General features: G+C 41.5%; 1 protein-coding gene across 1 annotated transcript in view; it reads right to left on the bottom strand.

Annotated features, from left to right (window-relative positions):
- Nucleotides 1-24,699, bottom strand: part of lgr4 (leucine-rich repeat containing G protein-coupled receptor 4) — a 32,809-nt gene extending 8,110 nt beyond the window's left edge. The window contains exons 1-7 of the mRNA XM_085759117.1: nt 23,781-24,699; nt 12,709-12,780; nt 7,264-7,335; nt 6,375-6,446; nt 3,294-3,509; nt 1,698-1,769; nt 607-675 (exon numbers count right to left, since the gene is read on the bottom strand). Of these exons, the coding sequence (XP_085615243.1) occupies nt 607-675; nt 1,698-1,769; nt 3,294-3,509; nt 6,375-6,446; nt 7,264-7,335; nt 12,709-12,780; nt 23,781-23,962 (755 nt within the window). The 5' untranslated portion in view covers nt 23,963-24,699. The remainder of the gene's footprint in view (nt 1-606; nt 676-1,697; nt 1,770-3,293; nt 3,510-6,374; nt 6,447-7,263; nt 7,336-12,708; nt 12,781-23,780) is intronic.
- Nucleotides 24,700-25,948: the final 1,249 nt, after the last annotated feature.

Below are 25,948 nucleotides of genomic sequence, written 5' to 3'. Positions count from 1 at the left end.
GCCCAGATTAGTTATGACTTTATAATAGGATAATAAACAGGATTATCTGTAGGGATGGGTACCTTTCACATTTGAATCGATACGGTACCGATACTTCGGTCCCAGTACACAACAGTACCTGTTTTTGGTACTTTTTGTGTGCAAGTGTGGTAATTAAAGTTATTTTGTCTATAAATAATAGTCAAAATTCTTAAGAGTATTTTATATTTTAGGGATGGGAAATGATTTTTGAATACCAAATAGTCATTCAATGAAAAAAGAAATTAATAGTTCATGAGACTATATCTACCAAAATAAAGTACAGAATTCGGTACCCATCCCTAATTATGTGCCATTTTTTTTTAACCTGATGTGTGTATGTGAACAGAAACTGCTCAGAGAGTTTAACTAACACTACAATAAAGGCAGGTTTCATCTGTCTAGTTTGTAGCTTCTTCATCAGATATTAGTCTTTTTCAATCACATTAAAACGTAAGGACTTCTGTCAAGACTTCATGAGTTAACGAGCCCCTGACTCGAGTGTCAAGCTAGTATAATAAATCCCTGCCCACCCCCATCTCCCCAAACAGACACACACAGACTGAAGAATCAGGACAATATACTCACAGCTCCTTCAGTTTGGGCAGGGCCTCGATCGCTTTAGGAAAAACCATCAGGTTGTTGAAGTTCAGGTCTCTGTGGTGAGACAGAAGGAGACAAAGAGTCGGCTCAGTTTTTTTTAAACAGCAAAACAAATCCACCTGTCAACATGCAGAGTAGTTAATGATACATTCAAACAAAAATGTCTGTAATTTAGCCGAGGTGTGTTCATGTATTCTGTGTCTCTGTGACAGTTGACAAAGTAATTACGAATAACTAAGCTCACTTACACTGTTAAAATCATATTTGCAAAATATATGGCTCGCTAACAGAGCTTTATGATTAAAAGTCAATCAATGACCAGCACAAATATTCAAATAAAATATAATATATAACACCAATAACTTAATGTTAAAACTTTGGACCTTTTTCTAACAGATCATGTTGTAATTTCCAACAAATTTTGATTTCTTAATTATTTTTTGGATTACGGTAAATATTAGTTTGTTAGATACCCAATTGTAATTTAATGAGCCATCAATAAAAAACGTTATTTTTCTGCCAATCAACTAATCAATTGACTTTCTAAACCGTCCTCTCACACCAGCTCGACCTCCTCTCTTCACAGATCTTATACAAAACGCAACACAGTGCTACAGGCTGCTAATGCGTGACAGCAGAGCGGCCATTTCTAATGTTAATTCAGCCAAACTAAGTGTTGTTAAGTAGGAAAACGTAAACAGCGGATCAGCACGATTACCAGTAAATACTTCATTTCAAATGTATGAGATTGGAAGTTAGGATAAAAAACTAAAAAAAAAAAAAACTAAAACGGCTCAGGAGATCCCGGGTCTCCTGTAAATGTCTGTGGCCTGTACAGTAGCTGTTGTGCCATTAGGTAAAGGCTGTGTGTCAGGAGGAAGTGAACAGTGGGAGGGCAGATTTGATAAGCATCATGTACTTTGCTCTATTTATCCTAGAGCAATTAAAGGAGGAAGTGGACACAATGATGTCTGGAGGACTGGGGCAGAGGTGGGTGGGGGAGCTGTTAGCACACACAAACACCAGCACAAACACACTTTAACTGATGCACACTGTACGACTGACTGTCCACTTACAGTGTCTCCAGGTTCAGGAGTCCACCAAAGCAGTTGTCTCCTATCTCTTTGATTCTGTTGTTGTGAAGATGCCTGGAAAAAAAAAAATGCAAAAAAAAAAAAAGAAAAGAAAAGAAAAAAAAAAGCTGTTTAAAACGCACATCTGGGAGGTTTTCTTGTTGTGACAGATAGTATTTCACGTTCATTGTGCGTTTTAATCCAGTCATGTGATTTGCGAAATACAGTGTGTGTACTACTATAATGTGTATATGCAGTAGAGCCTGGTTTTCCCAGCCTAATAGATCCGAGGTCTTTTCTTCCTGTTTATCCTGACATGTTTATACGAAGCCTGCAGCAATACCATTCAATGTGTGTCTTGTGTGTCTGTGTGCTTGTGTCCGTGTTTGTGCGATTCTATAACAGCTGCAGAAGCGAGGGGGGGAAAAGAAAAAGAAAACCTAAGTTTGGAACAATCCCTGAGATCTGTAATGCACCACATAACAGTATTTGCACAAGTTCCTCTCATGGAAGGTTTCATGCATAAAACAACAAGATAATGTTGATTTTTTTTTCTTTTTTACATTACCATCAAAGTGTCGTTAACATTCAAATTCAAACCCCAATGGCATATTTCGCTGTAAAAGTTCTTGCATGCAGAAACACAACAGGGCACGAGCAGCGAGCCATTTTGTTGACTTATTAACTCTAAGCTGCGGAGATAAATAAAACATAGTTTGTGTTGTGTTGTGTGAATCTGATTTGCAGCTGCTCACAGGACACATTCAGAGCCCGAGCAGAAAACAAGGAGAGGTGCTTTGCATTGATTTGTGGTGACATGATGTCGATGATGTGTGTGTAAAACTGTGAGTTACAGCTTCTTTAATTCAGAGGGAGAGCTAACTGCACAGTAATATTTTACAAACACAAAGAGTTTAAGTTAGTTAATTAGAGAGATTACCCCCCCACCCCCCCAAACATCCCTAAACATTAATTTAAAAACGTGTCCACCCACTCGTTACACCTCATGGTTCAGATACTACACAGAGACGTCACACTGTTACTGTATAATCTCTCTGCCGAGGATTTGCATGCGTTGGGTTCTCAACTTGAGAAATATCCCGTTCTGCTCCACACCGTGTGACTGTGACCTCTTCAGCTTCTCCCTCAGGTCATTTCGGTAAACATGAGCATGTTCTTAGTCAGTGTGGCAGATTAATGAAGGTTTCGGAGAAGTACACCAGCAGGTTGTTCCTGTTGAGTTATTTTACGTTATTCAGTTATTTAGGTCTACAAAGGCTTCACACACGGAAGCTCTGAGACTATTTTTACTCACATAAAGTAAAGTCATCTGACCCACAGCCTTGACTGATGAAATATACTGATACATAACTGCCTGAATAATTAAAATTTAATTAGTAAACACTTAATCCAGAGGCCGATTGACTCCCAACACGACACAACACTTACCTTCATTTACAAAAAGGCATCCTTCTGAGTGTTTTTACATATCGTAGCGATGTAAAATACAACAGTGTTTGGTTTTATGCACCTGAGGAGATCAGTGCTGCTGCGTAAACAATTTGGAAAGGATTAGTACAGTAGCTTAATATAACTTACAGCACAACGAGACTGGTGAGGTTTGCGAAGGCGTTGTCTGGTATGTACGAGATTCGGTTGAGTGCCAGCGTCAGAGCCTGGAGGTTGGCCTGGTGTCTCAGAGAACTGATGGGGACCTCCGTCAGGTTGTTGTCATCCAGCCAGAGGTGGCGCAGCTGCTGAAGGCCTTCGAAGCTCTCATCTGGGACGCTGGTTATATGGTTGGCGTCCAGACGACTGCAAATCACAGATTAATTTAATTAATATGATGTTGTCTTGAAAATAGGACTCTAAAGCAAAAGTATTCACATTCACAACACTTTTTATTTTACTTCAATCACTTCTTTTATTTCATTCGTGTAGCATTGCATCCTTCTTTTTACTTTTTTAACTAAGCAGCAAATAACCTGTACCAACAACTTCTTACAGCACCGTCTACAGAACCCAATGTGCTCTCAATCCCTGCATAAGATAAATCTATTCAGTGCATCCAGACTCTGTAAACCGCTGTTACAACCTGGGCCTGTTTTTTTTCTGTGTTCACCACAGAGCTCATGTTGTCTCCACCACCGTATTAGCTCCACCCACAACACCTCCAAAAAAAAGCACCTATGTGGCATTTGCATAACCTCACACCTGCACCTCAGTGCAGAGGGGCAGCAGCTCAACATCAACATCCGCCTGGACTGAAAACTCTAGTCTGCCTTGGTCATTTCCAAACTTTACACAACGACTGGGCAGAGCAACACCTGCATCATTGCAACCACAGTAATCTTCAAATGTCTTATTTTTTTTAACATTACATTAATGAGAAACAAAAATGCCAACGATTCGTCTCTTGGGGGAAACGTTGGCGGTGGGGGGATGTCAGATTCAGATTCAGTCATGAATGTTTATCTGGTAAATGCGATATATTAACCTGTCATTTTCTTACTGCTTTATTTACAAAATGGAAGTTTTATGACAGAACGTAAGTTTCATGCCATGTCTGTGATGTTTGATTGTTCCCTATGGACTGTAATAAACCAGAGAGCTTTGACCCCTGTGGATGAAATCCTGATCAAAGAATTTAAAAAAGGGGAAATATTCGTAACTTAAAGATTACTATGCACAAGTGTTTTTTTTTTCACCATCATCGCACTGTTTTTTGTGCAGTCCTCCTTCACTGAGTGTCTCACCCTCCCTCAAAATTCCTCAAGTGTCTGGGCTGGAAGAAAAACAGTCTTGATTGACATTTAGCTCTCTAAGGCTTTATACAAACCAAGTCCTGGCTCTGTCAAAGCATATTACTTCAGCTACAGACCTTAAAACCCTCACAGAGAAAAGACATCTGTTAAAAAGCAAGAAGAGAGGCACATAAAAAAAAAGACGAGAGGAAGCAAGAGACATAAGGAGGGGTATAGAGGAGTGATAATGGCTGAGAGCACGTTTCTCCAGCTGGATCCATCTCTCTTTTAGTCACTGTCAAATTCAAAAAGGCACAGTGGTGTTGGGAGGTGGTGCAAATGAAGCCGTGTACATGTTAGGGTCTCAGTGAAACTGACATTGAGTAGACGCAGAAATACAATGCCGAGACTGGAGGGCAAGCAAGCAGATCAGGAAACGGTGAGAGGGCTGACAGTTATGAGTAAACATGTAGAAACACACAAGCTCATTGAAAAAGCTGCTGAATTGGACTGACTGACATTTGCACAGGGCTTTTGCTTGGCTCGGTTTCACAACAAACGCTGCAGCTCCTAAATGACGTCAATAATGTTGATGAGAAAATTAGTTTTCGGCTGCTTCATTTTAAGCCTTCACTGTCTTCATGTACTGTAAATATTATTTGACATATGAGAAGTGCAGGCTGCAGCCACATATTAATTAACTTAATTCAAACTATCATGGTGAATTACAATTATCCTAAATATAGTTGGAACAATCAACTCGACTCCATGTGGATGCCCAGCTGTTATGTGACACAGAGTAAATATTTATGTTAAACAATATGGAACAAATCCCTGTTGTTTGGAGCACAGAGTGGATGCTTTTAAAGTTTATGTGTCTACGAGGGCTGGGAGTCTGCAGCTCTGTGAGGTCGTTCTTGTGTTAGCAGCATGCTGGTGTTTAACAGGTACGTTTACCATGTTCGCCATCTTGAAATGTGTCATAATGGTATTTACTGATTAGTTCCACCCTCAATCTAAAGCTCAAGTATTGCAAAACTGAAAAATGCTGAGCGACAAAGATCAGCAGTTCAACTGAACGCCTGTGAGAAACTTCATGGCAGCTTTTTCCATTTGTTGATGAGACATTTAACTCAGAATAACAAATATCAGCGGATTGGTGTTGTCACTATAGTCAGAGGAAGTGATCCAACTCTATGTTTTATTCCAACTGAACTATAAAGTCACTCACGCACCTTGTGTCGCAAAAGAAACGACTGAACTCAATTCTGTATGTGCTCTGGGTGCATCTCATCTGTCATTCACGCTGACGCCTCAGCAGCCTCAAACTAAACTCCATTATTGCCGATATACCAACTTTTGCATAAATTTGTTTTGCAAATTTTTAGCACAAAACGTTTAGATCTTTGGTAGATTAGTCTTATTGCTGCTCTGCCGTTGCTGTGGCTTTATTATCTTTGTGAGTAACTGTCTCGAACGTGGTTGTTAGTTTGGCACAAACTCTATGAATTCCACTTTGGATAACAGGCTGTGTAAATACGCTGCAGTGCTGTTTCTGATGACTGCAGTGTATCTTCGGCTCCAGGAATTCAAGACTAAATAACTTTTTTTTTTTCATTAACAGCGACTTCTTAAAGAGAACAAGGGCTATTTATTCAGAAAACTCACTACCAGGGCTGGTTTGACACCGTGACTTAAGACTGTCATAGCAGAGTAGTAGAGCAGCACCACTTCTACATCCCTTTGTTATTGTTTCCTCTCTCCTGTAGGGAGGTGTCTGACAGTGCCGTCATCTGAAGCTTCATTAGTCCGACTGAATATCTGACCGGTGCAACGATTCAACGGCTCTAGTGAGAGCAGACAATGCCCTACACTCCAGTTTGCATGCATTATGCCTTCGCTGTTTGTGTTTGTGAGCGTGTGACACATGACTTACAGAGACTGCAGAGAGTGGAGGGTCTTCAGCGCTGCACTGGGAACAGTCTTCAGCTGGTTGTTCTGGAGCATCCTGCAGGTGAAATGGTCAAAGTGAAGGTTTCAACTCAATTTGCAACATTTTTTCTTTACACCATGAACCCAAAACAATATGTATCCTCAGTTATATTCCCTGCTAACTCTGGCTGTGAGCGTCCTGTAGGTCTCATCTGTGTTGTTGTTTATGTTCATCCAGATTGGTTACAGTTATTCCTTTGGACAGTGGTTTCTGATTTTTTCCTCTCGCAGTGTTTGCAAAGCTGAATCTTTGGACGCCCACTGACTGTGTCTAATAATCCACCATGAATGGAAGTGTTTTCAAAATAATACTTTGACAGTTTATTCACATTGTTACCTGTAACTACACAAGTGACAACAAACCGACTGACATAAGAATACACAAACCTCTCTGTGTGTTTTTGTTTACTGTCTCGTATCCAAGCCCTCACCTCTTCTGACTCAACAGGACTTTAAACTTTTGGCTCGGCGCAGAATCAACAGGGCTCTGCTTTTTTTTTTTTGTGCGTGTGTGTGTAGCCTGTTGTAAATTATGCAGAACTAATTCTTCAAGCTTGTATACTGCTCTTTGTTGATGTTGCAGCTGGGGCAGGAATGGAAAAGTGCATTTGGTCTATTCCAACTGGATATAAGCTCAACGACTATGATGATTACGGAGGGGGGGGCAACAACTGACAGTACCACAATGTAACCACAAACTACAGTGTTTACGCTCTCCCCCAGTGTGTGTGGAAAACTTCTCGCTGTCATAAGTGTGTGTGTGTGTGTGTGTGTGTGTGTGTGTGTGCTCTGACACTGATGGTGGTGGTGGCAGAGAGAGGATGTGTGCTTACAGGACTTTGAGCTGATGCAGTCCAGACAGGGCTTCAGGGTGGATGAATGACAGGTCATTCCCCGCAAGTCGTCTGGGTGAAAGAGAGAGAAAGAGAAATGCTTTTACTGCAGATATTTCTTTTTTCTTTTTTTTAAAAGCAACAGGAAGCCGTGATTTGTGCATGAAGAAAACATCCTGCAACAACCCGGAGAGTATTGAGAGATTATGTTTCTGAATAAAAGCAAATACACAGCGTTGAGAACGTCTTCGACATCCAGTGGCTCGGTAGATCAGGTTCCAGCACTCGAGCTGAACACGGGGTCTGGGGTGTCAAAGACATGCGTCTGTGCCACGGCCTGTTGTCACTTCGTCTGTCACCCACAAGAGATTAGAAACTGTTCCTGGCCTCCCAGACATCACTATTCAATGCTCCCCCTTTAGAGAGGCTTTCAGAGAGAGAGAGAGAGGGAAAAAATAATTCAGCGCCCCTGAGGCTGATACAAACTGTGTATGACTCCAGCGTTATTTCCCTTTTACAGTCCTGTCTTGTAACATTTATCATAAAGGCAGCTGCTTCAGTCTCAGCACGAATTAACTTGAGGCTGAGGGGACGCCTCCCTTTCCTGCTCGGAACAGGAAGCGTATAGGAAATAGGGGTGTAAATAAGCATGGGACAGGCCGACTGGCACACAGAGCCCGGGTACACTATCTGGCCTGAGAGATTAGCAACAGATTTATCACTCTGCAATGTGAGTCAGGCAGACCGAATTCCCTGCAACAAGAGCTGCTGGGTGTGAGCCTGAGAACCGAGGCTCACTGTGCTAGAAGACCATGTACCCTTCACATGGGCTCGAAACTGGCCTTTTGTTTGTGTGCAAAAAAAAAAAATCGCACTGGTTTCTCACAAGTTTTCAATTGGCTTGTTTTTGTCCAGATGCATTTATCATTTGCACATAAAAAAGCACGGAGTTCCTCATGCACAAGCACAACAAATAACTTTTGATAATCATGAAGCATGTGAGTGAAACATCCTCTGAATAGGTTGCTTAATCACCTCATTGTGTCCTCTTCTTCTCACAATCAACTGGACAATCTGCACCACCAACTTTTTATTAAAACACACCAACATGAATGTAAAAAATGCAGATTTATTTTGTACCATCTTTTGCAGATTTTCTGGAAATTTTGGTCCAGGTTAGAGCTGCTACATTACATTTCAATGGAAACCTGGCTCAAACAGGCAACAAATTACCAATAAATTTCCATCTACCACATGAGTGGAAAGTCACCTGTGCTGCAGCCAGGAGACAATGTCAGAGAAGATGGCCCGTCCAAAAAAAAAGAAGAAAAAAAAAAGACGGTGGATTCTTCAAACAGTTGAATAAAAATCTTTCTTGTGCTTTTAAATTGAAAGTTTCCAACATCTTGACAGGATGTGAGTAAGAGATTGAGATCCAGAGTGAGAATCTTACTTACATCTCACCAACGGCAGACCAACTGCTCCGAATGCACATGATCATGAGCAGATTTTGGACGTTCACATCTGCAGGCAATTTTTAAGTTTGATTTGTTGTGGTTGACTACAGCTGTTATTTCTGATGTGAATGCTCAGCAGCAGCTTCATAAAAAGAAAAGGCTGTCAATTCAGATCGACTTGGCTTTGAAACAAAGACATATTCAACAATTTACAATACTACCAAATCAATCACTGCGAACATTTGTCTCTTTCCGAGCCACAATTTGTCAAAAGCGTGTCTTCTGACAGCTTTTCTGAAAGTGCATGTTCATTCCAGGACCTGCAGTTATAGTCATGACTACAGTACGAGTTGTCGCACGCATTGTGGACGCCTACAAATTAAAAATGACACATTCTGGTTGATTTCCAAACAGACAGTGGCCAATCTGGTTAATTCGATAAGACTTTCATTCTTTGAAACCTCACACAATGCAGAACCTGCAGCGTCTGTCGCAGGTTTTCTAACCACGACATGCAAAGGTGGTTTGACAAATCTTTTAGATCCTTCAAGGTTTCACAATATAAAGAGCTTCTCCTCCTCTTGCATCTCTCAGCAAATTCAGTGCGTCCCCCCAGGCTTTGATGAGGACAGAAGAATGTGCTAAATCTCGCCGAGGAAAGGCTAAATCCTCTCCTTGTGCAACACCACTCCTTCAGGTCTACTTTTGTCAAGAGCAGATTCACAAAGAGCCCTGCAGTGCTGTCTGACAGAAGGGCAATAAACATGAGTTATTAAGTTTAGCAAAAGAAAAGAAAAAAGGCTTTTGCTTCAACTTTTGCTGTAACAATTCACTTGAACTTTCTGTATCGGAAGCGACAACTGAAAAAAAAAGAAAATCCTAAACCCGGCAACCCCTCCCCCACAACGTGCTCACATGCTCGCACATGTGAAATACACACCTTTTTGTATCAGTGTCGGTATAGAAGATAAGCCCATGACTTCAGTTCCTATGTTCACGCTGTCAATGAAAATGTTCATGTCACCGTGTTCATGTCACCGTAACACAGCTGGTAAGTGCCTCAGTAACAGAAAACAGACTCACAAGGAGTCACAGGCATGAAACTCTCTAAGTGGAGTCATCTGTGAATGAGATTTACCACTGAATTAAAACATCTAGTTCTTTTTATTTAAAAACAATCTGAAGGTGAAACGTAAAAAAAAATAACCTCTAAATGTAAGCAGGAAACCATCCAATCACATTCACTGAATTTCGGATGACGGAATAAGTGTAACTCCATGGCAGTATGCAGCCAAGGCTCTTGAGATATCCATATACACTGTAGAGAACAAGGCGAAACAAACAATGGGTTCAAAGTCCACAGCATAAGTTCAAATCTCAGCTCAGAGTATGGACGGAGCAATAGAGACGGTAGTAAAAGGTGTGTTGAAGCTAGAGGCTCTCAGGTGTTTGTGTCTGTGGAGGAAGAGTCAGTCAGTACATTTACACTTATTATGACACACACTATAACTGGACAACTGACTGAGTGCATGTAAACGCGTTAGTCCGACTAATATCTGAGTTCTCCAACTCCGATTAAGACGCCCACATAATGCAATTGGAATTTGACTTTCCCCGTCATGTGTACGCCTTAATCAGAGTTTAACTGGACTCCACACCCTCCGCGCTGGCATAAGACCCCGGAACAAAAACATCCAAGAAAGTCGGTCCCAAAGCTATTGTTGTAGCGTTCTTGTCTGCCTCTCGAAATCACCACGACCACAAGGGATAGCGTGCACCTTATCTGCACAACAAGTAACGCGCACATTACGTACGAGATGAACAAAACTGTACGATTAACCATCTGGCTGTTGTTCCAAAATGCCGGTCTGCCGCCTGGCTAATAGGTCAACCAGAAAGGAGGCCGTGTTAACCCGCTGAAATGCCGCATATCGCCACCTAGTCGATTTTCTCAGTTGCATGTAAACTGGGACAAGGACAGAAGTCTGATTAGACGCCAAAATCGAATTTTGAGCATAGCTCGATTAAGCTCTGCATGTAAACGTACTGATTGCAGCTCCACAATCACATTAACACAACTGATCACTAGGGATAGGCATTTCGAATCATTTCCTAACCGAGTATCCTAACCTTGTCGTAACCGGGTAACCGAATACTGTAATAAAAAATAAAATGACGTCATGTCTGATGGACAGAGCGCAGCCGGGGCATAAATGCGCTCTGTCCGTCAGACAGTCCGCATTACTGACACACAGCGTCGTCAGACAAAATATTAGGTGGATAATAAGAGTAGAGACTGGAGTTTAAGATGCACATATGTTGCTTGATCCGAAACCGTTTAACACTACAAAAAGCAGAACCATGGCATGATAATGTAGTTTGATCCGACACTAGACTGCGCTCTAACGTGCCGTTTTTTTAATCCTAGGTTAACCGGATAATAAATTCATAACCGGATAGCAGATTGCCTACTCGGGTAACCGTGCACATCCCTACTGATCACCAGCCTTAAATGTCTTGGTGAGCTCTTGCGTAATTGGTGGTGATGAGCCCATGTTTTTTGTGTACTGCCAAAACAGAATGGATGCAGCACCGTGTGCAAATCGTGAATAAAAATTATTTTAAAAAACCCATTAAATCAATGGAAATAAGTGCTCTGAATCGTTCTCTCCACAAAATGCAACATATCCGCTACGCAAGACTGACCCAGATGTCAGTATCACAGCTCACTGTGGATACATATAGAGCCTATTGGTCACAGGTTATATTCAAGAATACAAACAAACTGCAAAGGAGTGAGAGAATACCTGTCATCACGTCTGCTCAGCTTTGTTGTGCCTTTGGCAAGAAAGAAAGAGAGAAGAGGAGATTGCGTGACTACGGAGGAGGCTATATTCCTCACTCGTCTCCGGTCCTGTCCTGTATGAAGAGGATGGCCCTCTCTCTTTCTGCCTTTGCCCTCAGGGCCCATGCTCTGGTTCACTGACACTGCAGCAGCCTCGCAGCGAGAAAACTTCATGCACTTAAGTTCACTGAGACGAGCCCCCACACACACACACACACACACACACTCCCCAAAACACCAGTTAAACAAACACACACATGAACTAAGGGTATATGTCAATCAAAATACCCTTCTTTAAAAACAAGACACCCCATAGGCAAGTCCATCCATTACGATGATCTAAGACATGGCAGTAAGACTGGGTAGCTTTTTTTTTTTTTAGCCCCGTTACCATGGAAACCATTGTTTTGCCCTCTTCCTTCCTGCCTTGCATTCCTCCACACAATGTGATGAAAAGTAAATTGCCCTTTCGACAAAGCAGATTTGGAGTGGTGTATGGAAAAGAAGAGGGTGAAGACCCGGCCGGCTGAAAGATGCACGACGACGAGAGCTGAAAAAAAAAAAACAACGGGAGCTGGAAGTGGCGTTCGCTTGTTCACTCGCTGGTCAGTTTGCATTCTCAGGGCTGCATGTTACCTGATATCAGGTAGACAGATTTTATCTCTGACTCCCAGCAGCACCTAGCCAGACAGGCGAGTATTTAAAGAATAAAGAAATAACAAACCCCCCCCCTCCCTAAGATTAGCTGTGTGCCACTCAGCACAGTCCCAGAGCGTAGATGTTCTGTTGCCACCCTGATAATCCCTTAAAAGGAAAAAAAATGCACACAGGATGTCACATGATCGCAGCCTCAATACATGTTGTCTCACCTCACCTTTTTAATTGAGCTTTACTGCACCTTTTATAACTGCCCTTGCTCAATTCATGAATGGTGAGTGATTCGTTCGCTCGCGGTAACGCCACGCTTATCTTACCTCGGCGCAGAATGAGGGCATGTTGTGCACCTACGCTGTGTGTGTTTTGCAGCACAAACTCAAATACCCAGGTGCATATCATAAAGCCCGGCCCTCATGTCAACATTGTACAGAGTAAATACATCATTAACAAGAGAAAAAGAGGGGTGGGTGGGGGGCATGTACTCACAGTTCTTCCAGATAGGGGAAGTTCTTGAATACGTATGCTGGAAGCTCAGTGATGTTGTTCATGCTCAGATCACTGTGGAGACAAAAAAAAAGAGAGAGAATTCATTAGAAACAGTAAAACCTGAAACCTTTAAGTCTGAATTTCCTTAAAGATCTTGTTCAGCAAACTATGTTATTCAAAAGTGAACAGATATTAGGATTTTCTTCTTTACTTTCAATAAGAGAAACTCATTTGTGTGTGGGGTCTGAAAAAAACTATGGCAAACATGCAATTAAGATCTTAACATGATGAGTCTTTGCGATGGTAAACTCCATATACAAACAACAGGGTAGCTGTGTGACACATCCCTTATGGCAGTTTTATTTTATTTTTTTTTCATGTCTTTTGACTGTGCCTGCATGAGTGCAACCTCAACGACAAAAAAAAAAGCCTTGAAAAAGCCCTTCTCCTTAGCCGCAGGGATCTTCAGTTTTCAAACCAACTTCAAGTAAAGATAGGCATGTAGCAGCATGAAAAATATGCACACAGGACTTGATTTGCTTCCCCGCCAAAGCTAATACAGGGATATGTGTTTACATCTTCATAATGATATTTCAAAGAAAACACTGATAGGTATACGCTCGCTAAGAATGAGACTGTGTTATCCTTAGGAAAGCAGGGCTGTGTTTTTGCGACTGGTGCTGCAATGTAAGGGGCTAAAAGCTATATTAGGTCTATCAGGGAGAGCTATATTGTGAAAGTAAACTCAACTCTGGATGTTTAATTTAATCTTGAGTGGGAATTTACTAACCTGCTTCAAAATACCCCAAGTCCCCACCCCCCTCCTCCTCCTCTTCCCCACCTCCGGACGCCATATGTAAAGAGATGGCTCATATCAAGACTGAAAAAACATCCAGGATTCACCCCCTCCACTCCTCCACCCCCGCCCCTTCCTCTTCACTCTCCAACTGGTCATCTTGAATTTCACTGCCAGATCTCTCTAGGACCTTGTGTGTGGGCCCCTGAATCCTACAAGGATCATATTGCCCTTCCTCTGCAGTCCCAACGACACACCGCACACACAAACATACACATAAAGAGGCCTTAAAAGGCGGGCCCTGACAGAACCCTCATCATCCCTGCGACTTATGTCCTATCTCCACTTACCTGCTTATCCAATTACCATATAGACTGTGCAGCTATAACACCACTTCCATCAACACCAACACATTGCTTATGGTTCTTTCCTTTTCTTTTCTTACCCTGACAACATCTCTGGTGGTGTTGCTGCAACCACCGCTGCAGATTTGCCACCACTGATGGTCAGATGGATGCATCCCAAACCACATTTTAAACCGTTTGACTAAATCTTCCGCAGACTGTTGACTGCTCTGAACCACATGCAGGGCTGGGGAGTTAAGGGAGGCCTGCACGACTCTATCACACTTCCTCCCTCCCTCTGTGCCTGGCTGCTTTACTCATCAAGGTCCTGGCCTGTCCCAGCTAAGATAGATTGAAGAGGACACTAAAAATGCAGCTGTGATAAATGGTGACAAGCCTAAATGCTTCTACAAACAGGTATCAGTAAATTTCTCTCACATGTGCCATTTGGCTTCGTTTTAGCAGAGGAAGCAGAGAATCACGGAGGAAAAAAAAAACCAGACATGCTTTGAGAAAAGGAAAATATGATTGCTACGGTATAGTAAGGGCATTTTCTAACTATATAGCTGCAGGCAGCGATGTGAGGGGTCCAGCTGCCCGGCAGGACACAGTTGCCATGGATACATGGTGTCATTGTGTCAAGGGCATGGTTGTAGGCACTCGCAGCAAGCAGGTGGTTAATAACTGGTTCAGGTATGACTCAATTTCTGAGACTTGATCCAAAGATGATTTGATCCAATCTGTGCAAAGATCGGACAAGGTTTTCAGAATAGTAGCCAAAAAAACATCTTTACATTAAAAAACTATCAACGAGGTCGACATGATGACAAGCTGTAGAAGAATCTTTGGCGCTTCTATGGTATTACTAGACAGACTTTTGATTTTAAGGCACATCAACAGTTGTAAGGTAAAATGTTAATCCTTATTGCATAGATAGCCCCCTAGAAGTCAAAGGACTCCAGATTTCTTGAGCTACCTGCTGATGGAGTCAACATATGGAGTTTAGTTTTCGTATAAAGACGTTCTCATTTGTTGTGACAAATGGACATTTTCAAAAACCAAGAATCTGGTAGCTTTTTTTCAACTCAGTCTGAAGATCATCTGGGCCAACTTTCATCTTCGGAGAAAGTGAATCTGTTGGAGTTTTGTCTTGGGAACAGGAAACAGGAAATAGTAAGCCTTTGTTAGCTAGCCCTTTGCTTGCCAGCCATCGGAGTCAGCACCAACACCAGCGGTTTCCAGAACTACTTCCAAACCTCAGTAAAGCAATGGCTTTTTCGCTCTATTTCAACATCCAGTCACTACATGAAGAACTAAGCTGTTAACTAGAAAAGAGTTTGGCTAACTGTCAATCAACACTTTACCACAACATACCAGGAAGTCAGTTACACCAATATAATATCACAGAAGTGCACTAATCTTGGCTTAATCCAACAAATCTTTTGGTACCTCCTTCCAAACATTCAAACTTCACATGTGAACATACCAAGTTAGATTTTTCATGATGGAGGCACTAACATTTAATTTCATGAGAAGCATCACATGGATGCCTCCCATTAGTGTGCCCAATTTCTAAATATTTTACCATACAGTGCTATGGGCAGACGTAGATTGCCATCGTACAGAAAGATAAGATTGAAACTAGATAAAGTTGATGAAATGATATAGGAGCGATATGCAGCAATAACCCTTTTGAAAACACAATAATGTCATAAATCACTTCATGTCCAGACATCTTAGGCCCATACCGACACTGGGGAATAAATAATAAAAATCAATTGATTATCTATAAACCTTTCTTGCAATCTAATAATTGACTTATTGTTTCATCTGTGAATGTCCTGATTCTTATCTTGGATTATTATGTCCAGTCCAACAACAGGAGGAGTGACAGTGTAAAAGGCCATAAAAGGTATAGGTTTCAGTTTAGGAGATCAATTTGTTGTGTCATTTGTGCAGTGAACATCTACAGAAATTATGTGTTCCTGCTCCAACACGTACTGTATGTTCATCTCCGTGTATCTGTTGCAACTCACTGTAATTACACAACCACATATTCAGCACCACATAAGACAGGACTTTAACACATAAATGAAGCATACAGCAGAAACCAGTTGCAGTTGCAAACTTGGCAAATGTATAGTGTGAAGTATTTACCAAGCACAGATTTGCAGGTCACTTAAAAACCTCACAAACTAAGTCACACAAAGAGCTTAATTGTGACTAAATATTTACACTTCATAACTACAGGGCGTAACTGTTGTGGAGTCGCTTTAACCACCTGATAAAACTGACTTGTTGGGAAACTTTGTGAAGTGATTTGTAAAAGCACAATGGGCCTCCTGCCTAAGAAAAAACATATGCTACCTCGACTCAAAAACCAAACCAAACAAGCAGGAAGAGACTCTGAGGTCAGAAGCCAAAATGCCAAGAGCTACTGTAACATAACTAGAGAGTTCATTGGTTCCTATGAGAGGTTTCCCCCGGAAGGACAACAATCAGCGCAGCACTTCACAAATCAAGCCTGTGTGTCCGAGCCAAAACAAACGTACTCCTCGGAAAAAAGAGACAGATTTTCAACAGAGATCCTGTGGCCTGATAAATCTAAAATCCAACAATTCAGCCATTATAGTATAAAAGACCAGACACCATACTGAAAACATACTCCAACTCCATTTTGCAAAACTGTTTGCATGCTTATCAAAATATTTTTTTACATTTTAGCTATAAATTCAGGTACATCGATTTGTTTTTACTATGGGATGCACATGATTAACCGTTAACCGATAACAAGAACTTTAACCGATTAATACTATCGGTTAATTTTTTTTTCTTGTTTGTTTTACTTTATTTTATTGTAATTGAGTGTGCTAAATAAATCAATTCAAATCAATGTGTGTCGACACCCGCAGACTTCCACTCGTGCCTTCAGTCATATTTCGCAGCAAAAAGTAACACAAGAGGACTGACAGTTACGTGCCTTATGCAGCGCAGTCCTCGTGAGGGAAGGTCAGACAATAAATGTAGCCCACACAGACAAAGATGTGCATCGTCTGTAACACAACGGCGCTGGAGAAAAAAAAGAAAAACGGATGGCGCTGCTCTCCAGCCGGTTCACCTGCAGCTCCACAGAGGAGCTATCAGACTCTCTTCAGCCTGGTGTTTGGCTGCACTTTGTATAAAAACGTTCAAATAGTTCAACATTGGAAGATTTAACCTCCATCTGAGTGCAATCAGTGGATGCGGCGCTTATCAGCTGCTGCAGCGCAAGTGTGTGTGTTTTATAACGGGGAAAAAAAGCACCATCGATTGCCCCCGCAAGCGTTTTAATCTTATCGGTTGACGAGCGTCGGTTATCGGTCAGAAAAAAAATTAAAAGTGTGCATCCCTAGTTTTCACCTTCCTTGAAAGTGAGGTACAAAATGAAAATATTTTTTAAAGAGGCTTTTTTTCCCTAACCAGTACAGTATCCCCAAAACGACCTCCCCAAAGTCCTAACAAACACTTATGACTTATTATTGTGCTGGCTTCTACAGTACATGTGTTATCACATCAGTGCCTATTTTTTCGGTCTGTAAACGTGACTAGCCTGTATATTCTTGCAGTGGATGATATAATACCAGAGAACACCATAAATTCACATTGAGATGACAACCTTATTAAATGTAAATATATGTTGTTGAGCTATACATCACCACACATGCAACGACATGTTTTGCATTTGTGAGTTACAACACACCGTTAACTGACAACAGCTAATACGAGATGGTACTGGTAGCATAAAGAAGGGGACCTGTTGCTATGGTTACCCACTGTTTAATAAAACTTGCACACTGACGGTGGTTAAACTGCTGAACAATATGTGTTTTATGATTTTAATTGACCACAGCCAGCCAATCGAGAAAAAAAAAAAAAAAGAGCAACAGATTGTGGTTATAAGTGACATATAAATGTGTGACGGGGTGAGTCATCTCCGGAGGGAACATTGGAAAAATGAAACAGAAAAACACCTCCTTCCTCCATGGAGACATTTCAAGGCGTTTATGGAGACAATCTTTTGCATGTTCTCATTAATGTTTCTGTCACAGTTTGTTGGGTCACTCGGGCGGTCTGCTGATGGAGAAGCCACGCACGCCGCTCGCAGGGAATTGAGTGTGTGAACATTTTAGAGCAAATGGTTGCAGTTTGGGATTTGTCAGAACTAAAGCAATTATATGACTAATGGATCAGTCAACCGACTGGAAATTAATCAGGAACGACTTCGTTAATCTATTAATCATCCGAGTTGAAAAAAAAAAAAAGAAGAAGAAAAAATGCAACTTCTGCCAACACAACCACCTACATGGGCCTGTACAGTGCATTCAGAGTGTTCAAATCCATTCATTTTATTCAAATTCTGTGATGTTACAGCCTTATGCTGAAACTAAAAAAATGGTTTCCCACATCAATCTGCACTCAGTGTCTTGACAAAGTGAAAACTGAGAAGTTAAATATGTTTTAAAGAGGGGAAAACTGAAATATCACATCACGCTTGTTTCCCCATTTCTCTTGATCATCTTTGAGATTTGTCTACACCTTGACATGAGTCCATCTGTGGTCGAATCAGCTGGTTGGACATGATTCATAAAGGCACACACCTGTTTATATAAGCTGACAATGCCTATCAGAGCAAAGAGCAAAGACCATGAGGACAAAACAAGCTGCCTGCAGAGCTCAGAGCCAGGTCGGTGTTGAAGCACAGATCTGACGGTCACTGCAAAAAAAAAAAAACAAAAAAAAAACTCTGCTGCACTGACGTTTCCCAAGAGCCCTGTGTGGCCTCCTTAATTCTTCAATGGAAGAAGCTTAGAGAAACTAGGACTCTGACTGGAGTTGGACGTCTGGCTTAACTGAGTAACCAGAAGAGAAACGCCGTGGTTAAAAGCGGTGACCAAGAACCTGATGGCCACTCTGGCTGAGCTCCAGAGATCCATGAGAGAAACTTCTGGACTCTCATCTCAAAAGATGATAAAGAGAAGTGGGAGGCACCTGAGGAAAGAAATCAGTTGTCATAGCAAAGGCTCTGAATAAACAACAAAGTTTTCCTTTTTTGATAAATTTCAAACCTATTTCTACAGTGAAGAGCCCTTTATAATAATAATAATAATCTAGTGTATAACAGTATGAAGTACATTTTCATACAACATTTTTAATAGTACTCACACTGGTTTTGCATATTCATAGCAGGGTTTACATATCTTCGAATGCAAATTACCAGTTCACTTCCTTCATACTTTTCTTTTAACTTCCATCATCTCCTTCTTGTGAAACCTGATTTCCGGACGTAGAAGAGCTTTCCCTTCTCTCTGCCTGATTTAACAATTCAACTTTTGACAGCAAAGACCAAGACTTAACCAAACTCTGCTAAGATTTCTATCAGTTTTGAGAAACTACTGGTCCTGAACGTCAGGTCTGACATCGTCGCTTTGTTGTAACCAAACACTGATTCACAACAAACCTTATTTCTACAACACACAAGAAAACTGTCACCCTTCATAAATCATAGATAACTTCAATAAGCCAGTGGTGCAATGCATCAATGTCCACAGAACATAAACTCAAGGATGTTCAAGATAGTATTTTAGATAGTGATTATTAAATTCATGCTGCAGCAGACAACTGTCAAGACCTAATCAGTGATGTTATTGTTAAATAGACAGTTAAGATAAAGACATAGGGGATATGTGCACTGTTTAGTACTGGGAACATTCAAAATCCAACTTATCTCTACTATGCAACATTAATAAAAAGAAACAAATGGGAGTTTCGGTGCAGTTATTTTACGGATGGTGAATTCACAAGTAGCAGTTTCCTCCTGTTTCAGTCCTGGGCTATTACACTGAATAAATGTCAACTACCCAAGATTATCCAGAATTGCTGTCACAAGTCCTTGCAAGCTCTCCACACGACAACATTAAGGATTATTTGCAATGTTTCAGACTGACTCCTGAGCATTTACCCATTATTCTTTAAAACCTTTCACGTCCTATCAACATTTCTCAGACCTACACCCTGTCCTTTATATGATTTGAGTCAAAAACTTCAAAACTTTCAAATCTACCACACTCAGCTTGGGGTTGGTATAGTTTTTTGAGTACGTACTGGGCTCCAGATTTAGATCCAGATTCAACCATGCAACCTACAGCAGTTAGAAACTATGTGATGGGGGGGATGGGAATAGGTGTGTAAGTGGAGGACAGGATTGGGGACGCGGAGACGGGGGGAGAGAGAGCGTTAATATTCCCCCATCCACAAGTCATCCTGTTTGCGAGCGGGAACCACTGACTGGCTCCTTTCACCTCTGCTGACCAAGAACAAAAGTATCATTCAGTTAAAAATGGATTGAGGGCACCAGTGGTGAAGCCGGCAAGCTTCACCAGCAGAGTGCAGGACCCCTGACGCCACCCCTCTGTTTTCCCTAAGTCCCAACCTTGTTCACACTATGAAAGGGCCTAACTCAAGTGAGATGTAAGCTGCAATAACTCCCTCTCGCTCCTTTAAAATGCACAAGAGTTAACACAGCTGCGGTGCCAAAAACGAAACCTGTGCAGAGTAGACTCGGTGACAGGTAAACTACATACCTTAAAAAGGAGTGTTTTCTTTGTAACTGGCTGAGGGGCCTCCTCTTCTCTCTCTCTCTCTCTCTCTCTCCCTCTCATCTGCTTTCCTGTGACAGGGCTGTTTCCATTACAGATGCCAAAACTCAAGCCCCTGTGGGCTGTAGGTAAGAGTCCACTCAGACACTGTCGTATGATTTATTGTACAATGTATGAGCCTCCATTGCCATACGTATTTTTTTTTTCCTAAAAGGTACAACTCCACAGAATAAACAGCCTTACACACTCAAGAGTTGAACAGAGTGGTTTTCCTGACCTCTGGACAGAGTTCAGCTTACAAAACACGACCTTGAATCTGCCTGTTTCTGCTATTATGTGTGCATGTTCATACCTTTAAATTAACACGCCTTCCTCCCTGTTTTTTTTAACACTGCCTAGACTGGGTTTTCTCCTCAGTGCCTTCATGCTAGCAACTTTATTCTTAAGACATGATAACTACAAACAAATGTGAACAGGCTGAGCTGAAGATCATTTCAATAACAAAACACTCCTATATGAAACTTTTCCCTTACACATCAGCAGGCCATTGTGGGTGCATTAGCCTAGAGAGAAGGAGCCCTTGCAGCTGCAATATGTCTCACTAATCCATCATGATCCCTAACCCCAGTGCTTCACATACAAAAGACGGAGGGAGTGGGAGAGGACAACTAAAGTTCAAGAGACCAGGAGAACAAATGAGAGTAGGACAGAGAGAGAGGGACAAACAACCTTTCACATACTTTTAAGGGGTTTTGAAGTGAGTGTATCTGGCACTTTGGTGTTTAAAAGTTTCAAGATAACCAACGGGGAGAGCAGACTGTGAGACAACAAGATCTTGAAAACAACATATTGTTTTCCATTTTGGCATAAATAGGCCAGCAGAGAAGGGATAAGAGGTATGATATCATTTTGTGAAAACATTGTTTCATGTTGAGATGGACTGCCCATAATACACTGGAGCATTTTCTTCTCCCAGAGGAAGAAGTACGCTGAGAGTTTCAGCTGTAAGCAGCAGGCCTTGCGTGACATGTCTTGACAGCCTGGTATATGAATCCACTCCCTCTCTTATTTTACTGAACACACTCTCCTAACAATAGCGATTTCAAGTGGCACAATATTGGTTCTGGTGTAGCGAGGCCTTGGCCACTATTAGAAGGTGGCAAAAACAACACAGAGGTTTCCCCGAAAACAAACACAAAGCTTTACACTTCAAGGCGGGGTGACAATGAAACACAGGTTATTTTCTTAACCAACGCTTTCTGAATAGACGAGTGCCTGAGTAAACTTAAAGTCATAACTCCTTCTATTTGTTATTCATGGGAGCACAGTAATGCTACAACAAGCCACAATAAATTGCTGTTTTCAGTGCTGTTGCAGAGGTGGTTACTTTGGTTTATGATTAACTCAGTGGCCGCGGAACAAACTGAGAAGTTTTCTTCATGGGGCAATCATCAACTGTATCTGCACCACCTCATACTGATCCCACCCTCCTGGTGCACATTAGCTCCACATCTTGCAAAAACACTTAATTTGACACAGTGGTTAAAATTTTTGTAGTAAGAGTATGATAATGGCACAAGTTTGAATTCTAATTATTTTAGATATACAGCACTAGGAACAAGGCGTTGTTGGCTACAATCCATGCAGCATAACTCACCAGAATCAAGCCCAATTCGTGACCAACACTCTCCAAACTTTACTCTATGATTCAGTTGCATAGCATTTCCAACCCAAACATGTGGGAAGCAGTTCAAATAGTGATGTTTTCACTCGTTATCTAGCTGTAGGTTTTCCTTTAAAAGGTGTTTTTGCAAGCCCAGAAACATCTTCTGTTTGCCTAAAAAAATACAATATTTATTAGGGGCCAAGCTAGAGTTTAAATCCAATATTGACCAGTTTTCAATCCAAATGTAAGCAGGTTTGGCCATAGACAAACATTTTACCATTCCTGGCAGAAAGAAGACTTATTTGAGTTTGCAGAAATACCACTTAACACATAAGACGTAACAAATAACGGTTTGAGGGACCACATGGAGTGCTTCAGTGATAAACAGAGCTAAGCCGTGCTGATCATAAAGTCATAAACATTCACTGGCTCCAGACACTCAAACCTGAGATTTTGCTGACTGTCTATTGCTGTATATCGCCAGTTTGGAGAAAACTATTTAAAGTTGTCTTGCTGGATCTCAAAGCTTGTGACTGTCATTTTGGACTATTTTGTCTGAATGTGGCAAGTGGCAACTGACAATTGTTCTTAGTATTTGGTCAATCTTCTGTTTACTTTCTTGATACACAGCTCAGGCTTCAAAAAGTGTCAAAAAAAAGAGTTGTGAAAATGTCCTTTTCAAGTATCCCAGAGAACAAAACCAAACTACAGAAATAGTTCACTTTCAGACGCTGGAGGCACAAATTGCTCAAATGAGCTGAAATTAGTCATTAATGATGGAACAGTTGTGGGTTTGTTTTTTGCAGAAGGACTTAACTGTAACATGACTGATTTAAGACTGAGGTACAACCATTTGTTGTTTAATCCATCACTTGACTGTCTTAAAATAAATCTGCACTGATTTTGATAGCTCAATAATCATTTGGTCATTCTTATATCAACGTCACTGGTTGCAGGACCTCAAATGTGAAATGTGAACACTTTTCTGTTGTATCTCATAGCAAAGTGAACATCTTGGGTCTTGAACTGTTGATCGGACGAGACTTGGACATCTTGGCTTTGAGGAAATTCAACCAGGCAGTTTCACTCTTTTAATCAATAACGAAATGATGGATGATGCAAACAAGCATCAGTTGCAGCCTTTGATTAAAAGTTAAAAAAAAAAAGTACTACTAGTAGTTGAGCCCCACAGATGTTTGTTTCTAATGGGACTGTAACTTTTCAGCTGCACTGAAGATAAGTTGGGAACAAGTTGTAAAAGCTGAAAACTGTGTGTGTAGTTCACTGACCTGGTGGAAGACCTTGAGAGTTGTGACACATTGAATAATAATGACTCAGGCTACAGTACAACAAACCCCCTCACTAACCCCCTAGTCAGAGCAGCCTTGCTAAAACATCTTCAACCGGGGTTAATAGCCTAATTCCCTCCTGTGAGACGTTTGTGGAAAGTTTACCCGATGGTGATGGTGAACGTCCATCATTCACTTGCGATGCAAATACAATACAACATCACCCCCACACACATACACATACACTTTACACATAATGCACGCACTGGGCCTTCACGGTGAGGCTTGTAAAGGTTGTTTATAGAGTTTGTGGATGTTAAGTTAGGTTAGGTTAGTACTTACAGGTAGTAGGTGAAGGCGCTGAGTCCGGTCGGGACGGTGGTCAGCCCTCTCCCGGAGCAGTCTGCACCTCCATCTTCATCGCAGCTGCATGAGGGCGAACAAACGGCCGCGGACTGCCCTTGACCAGCGGCACCAGGACGAAGGAAACACCACAAACATATCCAAAACAAATCCACACGCATTTTCTTCTTCTCCTCCTCGTCGGGTTCAGGTGAAAGCGACACACACTCACACTCACTCACACACAACACACAACAAAAAAAAAAAGGCGGACAGGACAGGGGAGGCTTTGTTTGCGGTTTTAATCTATTCCGGACGTCGACTTCTCATGTGGTTTGGTCGGTTGAGGCATGAAGAAGGAGAGATGAAGCCTAACCGTCGCTTTTTTTAAAAATACAAAATGTAACGTTCGAACATTCGGTACGTTAACGGCTCCAACCGAAAAAAACAAACATCCACGCTAACGTCTAGTTCGAAACCAAACACCGTCTCTGATTTACCTCGCTGTGAAACATTTCTCAGCCCCCTGTGTGTGTCGTATTAGTCCATGAAAATAAAGTAGCAGCAGTGCTGGCGACAGGAGCGGTAGCAGCAGCCTACCTTGCGTTTTTTTGCGTTTTCGTTGTCCCATTAAATTGAACCCAAAAAAATAATAATAGTAAAAAAAAAAAAAAAAGAAGACGAGTAGGTGGCTGTGAACGCGTCGCAAACAAGAAACTGACCCCGGTGGTGGTGACAGCGAAATGTTTCAGTTTAAAAGCACACAGCAGCGCACACAATCATTAGCTGTCCTGGTATGTTTCCTTGCGGGAGATCACCGTCAGTTTTCAGCCATTCCTCACGTTCCCCTCCTCTGCTGCTGCTGCTGCTGCTGCTGCTCCTGACATTAACAGCATGCTTGTAGCTCTGCAGGCACCCTACCGGACAACCTGCAGCACTGGGCCCGGCCTGTGCTCAGACCTGCACCACAGCGACAGACAGACACAGCCGCTGCCAACCCACAGGGCTGCATGCATGCACACTCCACAACCGACCGACAAACAAACACACACGCACGCAGACAAACAAACAAACAACCACACACAGGTAATGTAAAAGTTTCCCCAAAGTAGTCAGCTCCTTTTTCTTTGATATCAGCGTTGATACTGTAAAAAAAAAAAAAAAAAATGCTCCATCCAAGCATGGACGGAGCTACCACAGGCATTGGCCCAGAGCCCCCCCCAAATGACCAGGGGCCCCCCTGGGCTTAACATGCAAGAATTAGACTAAAAGAAAAAACAACAATAACAGAGATGGGGGATAAATAGAAGCACAAAGAGATGTAGCCTAATGCTGGTTTTATTAATTTCATTTATAAGCAATTGCAGATGCAAAAACTTAAAAACTAGGGGTAGGGGTACAGAAATGCAACAACAAAGCAACCAACTAACAAACACAGAGTGTAAAAGTTTTTCCCAAAGTAGTCAGCTCCTTTTTCTTTAGTATCAGCGCTAATACTGTAAAAATGCTCCATCCAAGCATGGACGGAGCTACCACAGACATTGGCCCAGAGCCCTCTGCCCCCCCCCCCCCAACAAATGACCATTAACATGCAAGAATTAGACTGAGAGGAACAAAAGCACAAAGGGATGAATGTTGATTTTTCGATTAATAAAGAAAAGAAAATGAACATTAAAGCAACTATTAAAGGATGCAAAAACACAAAGAATGGGGGGGGGGGTGAACAAAGACACGTAAATTAACCACAAGTACACGCATTTATAAGACAACAAGTAGGTAGAGATGCCAAATGACTTTAAATAGGTGTAATATGGAGAAGAAAAAAAGAAAATTATCTCTAAAATAGACTCAATGCAACAACATGGCAAATGCAGAAAGTATAAACAATAGGATGAACATACTGCAAAACAATATTGAAATGAAAACAGACCCAAACCACTGTAGAGAGATGTAAATCAACCACAAAGTGACTCAAAACAACCAAAATTAGATGCAAAGCAGCTAAAGGTTAATGCAAAACTAAACAACAACAAACATCTCTGTCTGTCTTCATACATATAAGTGTCCTGTTCCCTTTCTAAATCACATGCCTGCTACCATTAGGCATGTTTTTATTTCAAATTTTAGTTAAACTACTGAGCTTTCAAGTTATGAGAGAACATTATTAG

The sequence above is a fragment of the Trachurus japonicus genome, chromosome 3 (assembly GCF_045865225.1).
Source record: "Trachurus japonicus isolate A0001 chromosome 3, Traja_1.0".
Lineage (NCBI taxonomy): Eukaryota > Metazoa > Chordata > Actinopteri > Carangiformes > Carangidae > Trachurus > Trachurus japonicus.
This window is presented reverse-complemented; position numbering and strand designations above follow the sequence as displayed.